Here is a 10,156-nt window from a genome sequence, read left to right as displayed (position 1 = left end):
TACAACTCGAGTAAGATCCGGGTATAGCTAACGCCTGCCCAAGTTGCCCTTAGCTCTACTCGTGGGACTAAGGTATCACAAACCCTATTCCATCTTTGCTACCATCATCTATCAAATTTTCCTCAACTGTTGTGAGCTTGGAATCAAGGCCTCTAATCACAAACCCTATTTCGTCTTTACTACCGCTATCTATTTCACAACTGTCAAAGTTGACCTTGAGAAAACTCAAGAACGGGAGCTTCCGAGTGATGAATATCGTTCGAGCTGTTGCAAGAGCTGAAGAGGAGTCCCAGATGACTTGAGCTATCATAGATTCTCCAACGTCGTATAAGTGGATGATCTCAGTAACCTATACCAAAGTTCTCTCCAAAGTGAACCTCAGTGGCTAACGGCTTTCCCTATAAATTCAAGCATTTATGGCTCGCCAAATATGATATGCAATATAACAACCGTAATGGTGGCAGGTCTGGAGGATGATTTGCTTGAGCTACTCGTCAGGTACTCGAAGAAGGTATCAACTGGGGTCACCAATTGAAGCAACTTCTGAGGGATGCCGACTAGTCTCTACACCTACACAACTCTCCTACATTGAAAGAGGACATGGTTAACAAACTCCTGCACCTTGCAAAAGAGGTAGGCTGGTGGGATGTTTATCCTTCGTTTGCTTAGAACACCCTTGGTCGCAAAGATGACCCCATGCTACTTTTCAGATAAACATGGCTATTCTCGGGTAGACACCAAGCCTCTAAATCGAAGCACAATCTTGCCTATGTGTAAACTCTTCTCAAAAGAGATTATAAAGGTCCTTGCCTTTCACCCTCAGGTTGTAGGTGGATCTCCAGACCCTCACATTGAGAGCACTATACTTAGGGATCGTGAGAAACCGCACCCTCTTGGTCAACTGCCCCAAACAGCTAGGCAACCAAGTTAGTGCTCTACCTCCTCTCTCCAAATAAAGAAAAGTCACAAACCTGCATACTATCCGTTATCTCAGTGTTGACTATGGTCGACCACTATCTCAAATTGGGGTTATATACCTAAGTGTCCCTCATCACATTCATCCTTTGCCCGTCCCTAATCAACCATCTCATGTTAGCCATCACCGTTGATGCATGCACACAGATGTCTTTCCAGATGAAGGAGCTATTTTGACCAACATGAATATCAGCAACTGAGGTCCATGGGTTGTATTTAGCTCTCATCAAAAAACTTCGGAGACTATCGAGTTCAAGTAAATACCTCGCAGTATGCCTAATTATCATGATCTCTCTCCTGACCAACAGGCACTGGATGTCTAGTCGACCATCTCACAATGGCTGGCAGATCAATCCTCAAGAAATGAGATGCACCCCGCGCCTACCACTATGCAAACTCTATAGAAAGTTTCAAAACATCTGCTCTAATTTTATAAGAAAGATTCTGGGCATAATGATATTGGACATAAGATAGACCAGTTTAGAAGTAAGGACAAATTTCACCAGAGTCGATCTTTCCCTTGTAGATAGAGATCTAGTCTGCCAACTCTCTACCCGTTCCTAAATGCTCTACTCCATATTAGCATTTTAGCCTCCATCCGGTGATGGGTGCAATGGATCATCAGCCAGTTGGTTCTTAATTTACGGACCTTGCTATAGTCTTAACGAAGCTTGGATTTTGCCCAAGAGATCGCTAAATAAGTACGATTCCCTCATTGGCCTGCACGCAATTTTCTCCATTTTCTCTGACACATAAACCCTGCTTGTCCCCTTTCCCTTTGAGCCACGTCCCCAAATGGATCCCGGAGTCGTATCCTCCTCCTCCCAATTCCCCCTGAAACCCTTCAAATTAGGATTAGGGTTCCAAAATTTCACGACGCCGTCTCCTTCCCCTTGCTATCCCGCCTTTCGTTCGAGGTTTTCTCTCGGTTGGAAGCTTCGGAGCGGCTCCCTCGAGCTCCGAGGGAAGCCGAGGGCGCTCGGGCGAGCGGTCGTGGCGTCGCCGAGGGCGTGCGGAGGGAAAAGCCTGTCGCCGTGGGATGACAAGCCCTACGAACTGCTTCCAACTGGACGGAGAGCTTATCTCGATGAGCAAGACGTAGTGAGCTTCCTCGATTCTCCCAAGGAGCTCATCCCCATCGACCCAGCTTCCTACAACCCTGCCGCCTATCTCTGGTGAGCCTGGCGATCCACAGTTCTCCTTCGTACATACTGTTCTTTTTCCAGTTTGTGATTCGACTTGGAATGATTGACCTTTTATTCTTATATTAACTGCCAATCGATTGATTAACTGGAAAGAGATTGACCTTTTCCGACAATTCCACGGTTCTTAAGGTGCTGGTTCGAAGTAGAGGCACGATCTTGCTTGTTCGATTTGGTTTTCGACAATAGTTCTCATGCTGTTACTTTTCCTTTTGGAATTGGAGTCGCAATTGGCATTTGATTATTCAACTGATTGCCAATGGATTGATTAATTGGTAATCACTGACCTTTGGCAGTAATTACACTATCCTCAGGGTGTTGGATGGAAGTAAAAGGCATGACCGTTGTTCGTTCTTTTTGATTTTGAACAATAGTGCCTTTTCTTTTTCTTTTCCTAACTGCCCAAAGATCAGAACCCTGGAACTTCTAGATTAAAAAAAAATGATATATATGTCTTCCACTACCCAGAAGCAGATATGGTTTAATCAAAACAGCATACAAGCAAGTGACAGGCCCCACAATGTGGCTGCCAAAAATCAAGCAAAAATATACAGCAAACAATTAAAGCCAAGCTACATCGGCCGTGAATTACCTATCTATATCCACACTGTTTCAAGCAAAGCTTAGTTCAGCCATTCCCCTCCATTTAGAATTCCTTTTTCCCAACTATTGACGGTGCTGGGTTTCTCCTATGTAATTTGCATTGAACAGGAAGTTCCAGATTCTTCAGTGTTCTTTGTACTTCTCTTGAAATTCCACAACAACAGCTGTAAGTTGCTGGTATCTTACTCTTTCTATATGTATTGAAGGAGAGAAGGTTTTTAATTAACTCACACCTTCGGGTAAGTATATGTAGGATCACTTTATTTGGCATGCACCATTTCTTGAACCCTAATCTAGAAATCATATCCAGTAGATCTGGGATGCAATTTCATCATAAATATCCCTTTAATACAGCAGGATCCAGATTAGAAATGGAGCTGCATGAAAATTTTACTTACAGCAGAGAGACAGAACTTCGCAAAACATCTCTTGCTAGAGACTTGATGTCTGAAGTATCTTATCAATTCCCTTGCAAGATACAAGCAAGAAATCTATCTTATACAACAGCATGAACGGATTGTAACTTCTCAAAACTTTGCATCTATGGAAGTTCCCCTTAACAAAGGAACCTACTATGATATGCCAAATCACTGATTGCAGTCCAAAGCAATTAACTGTTCCCTTTCACTATACAAAGATCATGACAAAAAGCCTTAGCGAAAATTTCCTATGCACATACCATCAAATATGCACCTGTTAGCATGCTTCAGTCTTCACCATGTACCTTACTACTTTTTATGCAACTATATGTCTTAGCAATTCCTGTAAATTCCATTCTTATGTCATTAGTGAGTGCCAAGGACTCTGAAAAGCAACAACCATCGTCCAATGGTACATTGTCTCTTGTACTTAACCCATTTTTTTTACCAGTAAATATTACTAGGCACATCTGATGCATATGACAGATTCAAGAGGCCAGAGATGTGATGGATGGTTGTGATTCCATGATTTTTTTACATATATATACAAGTTGATAGATACACTTCAACATTTGGTTAATTTGCATTCATTTTTCATTCTATCCTTATGTATGAAAGAGCCTCAGCAGGAGTGATTTCCTTAGAGAGGGAATTTATTGAAAGAAGAAAGTTTATTACAACTTCAAACATGAACATCAGGTCATGCTGAGCTGTTTTGCATCATCTATGGTAAACATATGGAATGTTTTCTCTTTGGTTTGTTATTTCACATGTTTGTTATATCTTCTGTTTAATTTGCTTACATTCAATCACACTTCAAATATAGTTTTCATTCATGTTTATTATGGATTGATCTCAAGAAATGATGCTTTCCTCATTTACAGGAAGAAAATTGGAGATATTCCAGAAGAAAGGCGTCATCGGTTGATTTATACGCTGAAAGCTAGGTGATTGTAATATCTCTGGAGTGAGTTTATTGGTTACTTCAATCATTCGTTTTGCAATGCATGCAACATTACTAGTACTTCAAATCTTCAATTGTAATTTTGTAGTTCATGGATAATGGACAGTCTCCAAATGCTTTTGCATGTAGATAACTTGTGATTTTGATATAAACTGTTTGGACTGATGCAGGCATATATCTAGGATTTGGGAACTAGCTGGGCAACGCTACCACGATGCTAAGCTGGCCAAGCAAACAGCATCTACATTGTTCTCTCTGGAAGCAGATTCAATAATGATTGAAGTTTGGAGTGGACGAACAAGCAAAGGTACTTCTGGTCAATAATTGTAGATTTATTTTGTTAAATCCGTTGTCTTCTTAGTTAACTGATATTGAACCATTCTGAAATTTGACATCAAACATCATTCTGGAATCACTGCACTTGCATCAAAATGGTCAAAGTATTGTGGTTTAAGCGCTTATCATGCAAATCATGTATAGTTATGGTCAGTGTATAGATTAAAAGGTACTTGTCTGGATTTCATGTCAGGTCTTTCCTTTCTCTTGTGCTGTATCATACATGTAATACAGATGTACTTCAATATACTTTACATCTTTATGGTTTAGTGCTGTTGGAAGAAGTTCAAATTTTAGTTTTAACAAGGATGACACTTTTCTAACATCTATCTTACCTAGCCTGTCTTCATTATTTTTGTACTTATGCATCTACCATATATCTTTCTTATCTTATTTCTTTACATCCTCTTGATTGTATTCATGCAGTGAGTGGATGTATTTGGCTATTGGGTTATTAAATTACTCAAACATTTTGTATTATCATGGGTACATTTGCATATGCAACAACCAAACTGCTTGGTTAGATAACTTTTTTCCAACTTTTCTTTTCTTTTGTTTTTTAATAAACCATGTTAGTTATATGTTGTTCCATCCTGTTAAGCATATTCCTTGTGTTTTAAATATTTTGCTTATTTGATGACATCTCTTTCAACAATGAAACAGGGCCTTTGCCATTTGCTTGGCTTAATGACTTCAATAAGGTAAACTTCCCCACAAAACTTACTAGATGCCTATATTTATGTCCTGATGCGTATCTTGTCAATTGTTTTGGAAATGTTTCTGGTGTTATCCAATTTTAAAACTGCTCAGGTTATTTTTCGGGCCAAGGATGGGGGCACCTATGGACGTATAATCGTTGGTAACTTTTTTACTAATGATATTATTTATGCTATTCATCATCCTATCCTACATTTCAAGAGCAGTTCTGTTTGTTATTTGGGTTCTTTTTTTTTTTCCAAATTAAAGAGCAATTGTGTCAGCAGCATAACACAGATGTCTTCATTTCTGGTCTGCATCATTGCTTAAAATAATCCATTGCTTTAGATCAATTTCTTGAAACAATCGAAATAAGTAGTTAAGACAGGCATTTGTTATATTTCTTAAGACATTTGTATATTTCTTTGGCATTCAAGTCTTATCCAAAAAGTTAAGAATTACTTCAATGTATCTGAAAGAATTATAATAATAATTTCTTTATAGCAAAATGCATCACTGGTATTTTTATAATTCTATCAATCTTGAAAATTACTGGAAATATAATCCTTAAACTGTAAGAAAAACTTGGGAAAAAGTTGGATAATTATGCAAAAGCATCCCATTGCCTTGGATCAATTTTCTTCAAACAATCCAAATCAAATGTCATTAAGACAGACATTTGTTATATTTCTTAAGACATTTGTATATTTCTTTGGCATTCAAGTCTCATGCAAAGTTAAGAATTATTTCAATGGATCTGAAAGAATTATACTAATAATTTCTTGATGACAAAATGCATCAATGGTATTTTCATAATAATATCAATCTTATGCAAAGTATCCCTGGGAGTTTGTTAATGTACTAAACTCAGTATCTTCCTATGTGTGTGTGACTGTATGTGTGTGTACGTGTGCGTGTGCGCATGCACCTGTGTTAAGGACTGGGAAGAATATGTGTTGAATGTTGAAAACAATCAATTTGCTGTATTCTTGATGCTTCATTTTCATTTGCTAATGCTTTTGCTAAATCCATAGTGTCAACTTGTTGTTTGTTTCTGCTCAAGGTTTGATGCTGTCTTGACCCTCGTAACAAGTATCTATAATCTGCTTCCCCTTTCCCCCAGGTGGATCATTTCCATTCGGTTTAGCAAATCTTTATAATCCACTCTACTTCAGAGTGAGACAGGTGACAGAGGTTATGCCGACAGAACAACCTTGTGATGTGGCATATGAGTTTGGTGATGGGCTTTTTGACCCCCAGAACTTTCCCAAAGGCTTCCCAAAAGCAGGTACACTAACCTATCAGTTGAAGAAAGAAATGCTTTTTTAGCATTAATTCAGGAGTTCAAATTGTAGATTGATCCCATTGGGACTCATTACCTAAACAGATCCACTTAGTAAATACTACTATCTATTAATCATTGATGTAGTTGCATATGTTAAACATCTCAATCCTCTAACCAATGGTTGATTTAAATTTCATCATCCCTCTTTTTTATAAAAATCACCTGCAATGTCAAATATTTTACTTGTTTTATTTTTAGTATTAAAATATTCCATGTTTCTACACCAATATAAAAAACTGAAAGAGCGGCAACTATATGCAGCTTTGCCATTCTTTCTTTTGCTTTAAAAACAAAAACATTACTTAGCAGCAATTCTGATTATATATTTCATTAATTATCACTAACTTAGTTTTATTGATTTTTCTATTTATAGTTTCATTTGCATTGTCTGATTAAGTTTGCATGTTAAGCTTATTCAAGTTGCCTTACCTTTTAAATAAGTAGGAACACAGATGACTGAAGTTTATAGAATTTAAAACATTATCACTGCCATAATTTTGGTAATCCAACTTCGGATCCGTTGATCTCGAATTAAATTCTTGAGTAGAATTACTACTGAATGGTTGGCCTCGTGTAAACTTCAGGTTCTAGTTAAATTGGGTTGACAAGAATCTTCCATGTGTTAGGCTGGAATGAGGCTCAACTCATCCAAAGTCAAGACATATGAACCGTTGGTAGGACTGTAAACAATCCGAGCTGCTCATGAGTAGCTTGGGATTGGAAATGGCTCATTTGGGCTTGTCTCAGTTAGAAAAAGAGCCAAGCTCAAACAGATTCAAGAGCTCGGCTCATTTAGAGCAGCTCGAGAGCAGTTTTATAATCACTTATTTGGGCTTGGTTCTGTTAAAAAATGAGCCAAGCTTATACAGATTTGAGAGCTTGGCTCATAAACAAGCTGAGCTTGACCATCAGCTGCTTATAAAAAAGAAAGGGAAGCTCTGGTTGGCTTGGCTTCATAAAAGCTCAGGTCACAGCTTGTATGTACCGAGCTTGAACACCATACGCTCGGTTCAAGCTTGAGCTGAGTTAGAACAACCTTTTTAAACATTGAGCTAAGCCCGAGCAGCCTGATACTCAGCTTAGCTCGTTTGCACCTGTACCTGTGTGTTGGATTGAGTCTTAAAACCTAAACCGGAATAGGTATATTCTCTCTTTTCATTTGGACCATTGCCCAACTATGTTGAATAATGAAATAGTTGACAGAATTGTGCTTGCATTATTATCTAGAATTAGTTTCCTGTTAATATATCAGAATTTGATATTCTTGGTTCTGAGTTGCCTGTACTTCTTGATTGTCAAGTTCGCACTTTTCCATTCTCACCTGATAATCTGGCATCACAATTAAGTTAATCAAGTTGAATATTACAGCTTCTTTGTCCATCCTTGCTTTTCGGTAAACTGCAACTGGAATAAATCTCAGCTATATAAGCTAGCTGTAGAATTGGTTTCCTGTGTCCCTTAGGGAATATTTTAAACTGATGGTAATATAAGTGGTACAGAAGAGTTCAAATTTTTATCTTGAATATTTTACTTTGTTATTTTCTACACTTTTTTTCATGGTCTTTGGCTTGTCTCCATCTACGGTGGTTGGTTGCTTCGTTCCTAAGTTGTTTGTTGGAAAGAGTAGACCAGGTGCGTATTTTCATTTACACAGATGTGTCCGGTTGGTGAACCTACTGACCAATGTTTTCTTCTTCAAATTTCACATAACGAGCAACACTTGGTATTCCCATAAAATGCTCTATTTTGATAACTTCATACATTATGCATATATTTCTAACCTGCATTTATGCAATTTTTTTGTTTGACACGTGCTATGCTAAAGTGTTATATCTACCATTTGCTCTTATCCTATTGATAACTTGGAATGTAGTTTATATTTTCCATTACTAATGGTGCATCCTGTTCTTCATTCTTCATCTTTATCTTTTCTTTTTTCCCTTTCACACTTCAGCAAAACACCCTTGGCCATTCAATGATCATTTGGTTGTTTATGTACGTCATGCTGGACCGGGGGTTTTGGTAGGGCAAGCATGGCAAGAAGGGAAAGACCTGGAGCAAGTGCCTCAAAAGTTCTGTGGTGAGATACTGATGCTGAAAGATTATACAGCTAGTGGCTAGTAGTTGAGTGGTTTGACAAGCGTGCTTGTTATATCCTAAGGCGAATCAATATAATGACACTGCATTCTGCAGCTCAATAGTGATCACCATCCATCTCAAGCTATGTGAATATCTTCCATCTGAATTTATTTTGATAAATTTTGCAACTTAGTTTGTATGACTAGATTGCGACCTTTACATATCATTTGTAAGCTTCATTGGTGTCATACATGATGGGTAGATAAATAACAGCAATTAACTGTTATTTTGTTACAGGGTTGTTGTATGACAGCAGTAGTGGGGTGTAATTTGACATTTTGGTTATTTATTTAATGAGAGCAATATTTACAATTCGGCACATAAACTGAGTTAAACAAATATTTTATTCTATACGCTGTGGCATTATCAAATTAATCAAAAAATTTACCATTTATCTTTTGTTGGCTGTTATGAGGTGATAAAATAATGACTGTGTCAACAATTGCTATCAATGTCGGTTGACACCTCTTGCCCTCCAGGTCGGATGTTGCTCAGAAGGTAAAATAATATAATTATCATTGTAATAGGTATTGCTTTATTCTTGCCAATAGGGTTGTGCTGAGTAATTGACATATGTTATGTTTATTTCCATATTTCATTTCCATGGACGGGTTTGAAGTAAGAATTGCTGAACCGAGTCGATCCGGTCTCCGATCGGGTTGGTTATCTAATGAAAAATGGTTCCGGCCTCCTAGGGGCTGGAATCGGTCGAAAATTAACGGAGCTGGACAGTTCCGTCCGATTCAGACCGGTACTGTTCAGTTCGAATCGGTACCAAACCGTATCGGTTGTCTATCGGTATGTGTCTCGGTACCGGTTCAGCGAACTTTGGTTTGAAGTGAAGTGTAAATTTATTGGTTTACGATTTTCTATAGGGTGGATCATGTGGCATTGGAGAGAGGCAGGGGAAATCTAGGAGCGAGTCATGGTGATGAAAGTTAAGAGGTCATTGCTACAGAGAGGGAGCAACCTTGTGGGAGGAGGCCAAGGATGGGGTTTGGTGGTCGCTCTTGCTATTTATTTATTTTGTTTATTGGCAAATTCTTTATGTTGGTTTTAATTGCTGCCTCGAAACAGGCCGAGTGAGAAGCCCACCTACTATTTTCAAGGGAAGGCTTTACGTTGTTCTCGTATCAGTGGAGATGGAGCCATGTTTTCGATCCCATGCCTCTCATTGGTGCAGATTTTTTTATACTTGTCTGAATTTTAGCAGTAGAAATCTTCTATCCAGATGACATATCGGTTTTGGAATCTTTACATGATTTTGAACCAATATCCGCTTTCTAAACATTCAAGTATCTTTGACATATTCGTTCCGGGCGTCATGTTGTTGACCGTGGGGGGCATCTTGTGCGGTCGGTGGAGGGTTGCTTTAATTTCTGTGGTGTCCGAGTCTTTCTGTCGAAAGGTTGGTGTGTGTTGGAAGAGCTCGGGAACCTCCAGCAATACTTCTCGGAGGCTCTAGAGTTATTGGAGG

General features: G+C 38.5%; 1 protein-coding gene across 5 annotated transcripts; it reads left to right on the top strand.

The window, feature by feature from the left end:
* The first annotated feature begins 1,326 nt into the window (after window positions 1-1,326).
* LOC103699427 (WD repeat protein) lies at window positions 1,327-9,931 on the top strand. Of its 5 annotated transcripts, none has more exons than XR_016399503.1 (9): window positions 1,327-2,150; window positions 4,084-4,146; window positions 4,334-4,470; window positions 5,163-5,200; window positions 5,310-5,358; window positions 6,319-6,483; window positions 8,495-8,620; window positions 9,555-9,674; window positions 9,757-9,895. XR_016399503.1 is itself a non-coding variant. In XM_089929091.1 (8 exons), exons 1-8 carry the CDS (start codon window positions 1,771-1,773, stop codon window positions 9,593-9,595), a joined length of 999 nt encoding a protein of 332 aa, XP_089785217.1. In that variant the 5' UTR covers window positions 1,327-1,770; the 3' UTR covers window positions 9,596-9,931. The 5 variants fall into 5 exon arrangements, 2 of the variants coding, with proteins under 2 accessions (XP_089785217.1, XP_008779680.4); XR_016399504.1 differs by having other exon boundaries at window positions 9,555-9,679; window positions 9,757-9,869; XM_089929091.1 differs by having other exon boundaries at window positions 9,555-9,931.
* The last annotated feature ends 225 nt before the right edge of the window (window positions 9,932-10,156 follow it).

This window comes from Phoenix dactylifera, chromosome 2 (genome assembly GCF_051530095.1).
Source record: "Phoenix dactylifera cultivar Ajwa chromosome 2, Ajwa_hap1_PhDact_Kaust_v1.1, whole genome shotgun sequence".
Classification (NCBI taxonomy): domain Eukaryota; kingdom Viridiplantae; phylum Streptophyta; class Magnoliopsida; order Arecales; family Arecaceae; genus Phoenix; species Phoenix dactylifera.
Note: the sequence above shows the minus strand (reverse complement) of the source record. Positions and strands in the feature narration are given on the sequence as shown.

Excerpts from the sequence above, each read along its gene's own strand:
- LOC103699427 (XM_089929091.1), top strand. The coding sequence starts at position 1,771 with ATGGATCCCGGAGTCGTATCCTCCTCCTCCCAATTCCCCCTGAAACCC. Across the intron at positions 6,484-8,494 it reads CAAAGGCTTCCCAAAAGCAG|CAAAACACCCTTGGCCATTC; the intron begins GTACACTAACCT and ends TTCACACTTCAG. Across the intron at positions 8,621-9,554 it reads AGTGCCTCAAAAGTTCTGTG|GGTGGATCATGTGGCATTGG; the intron begins GTGAGATACTGA and ends GATTTTCTATAG.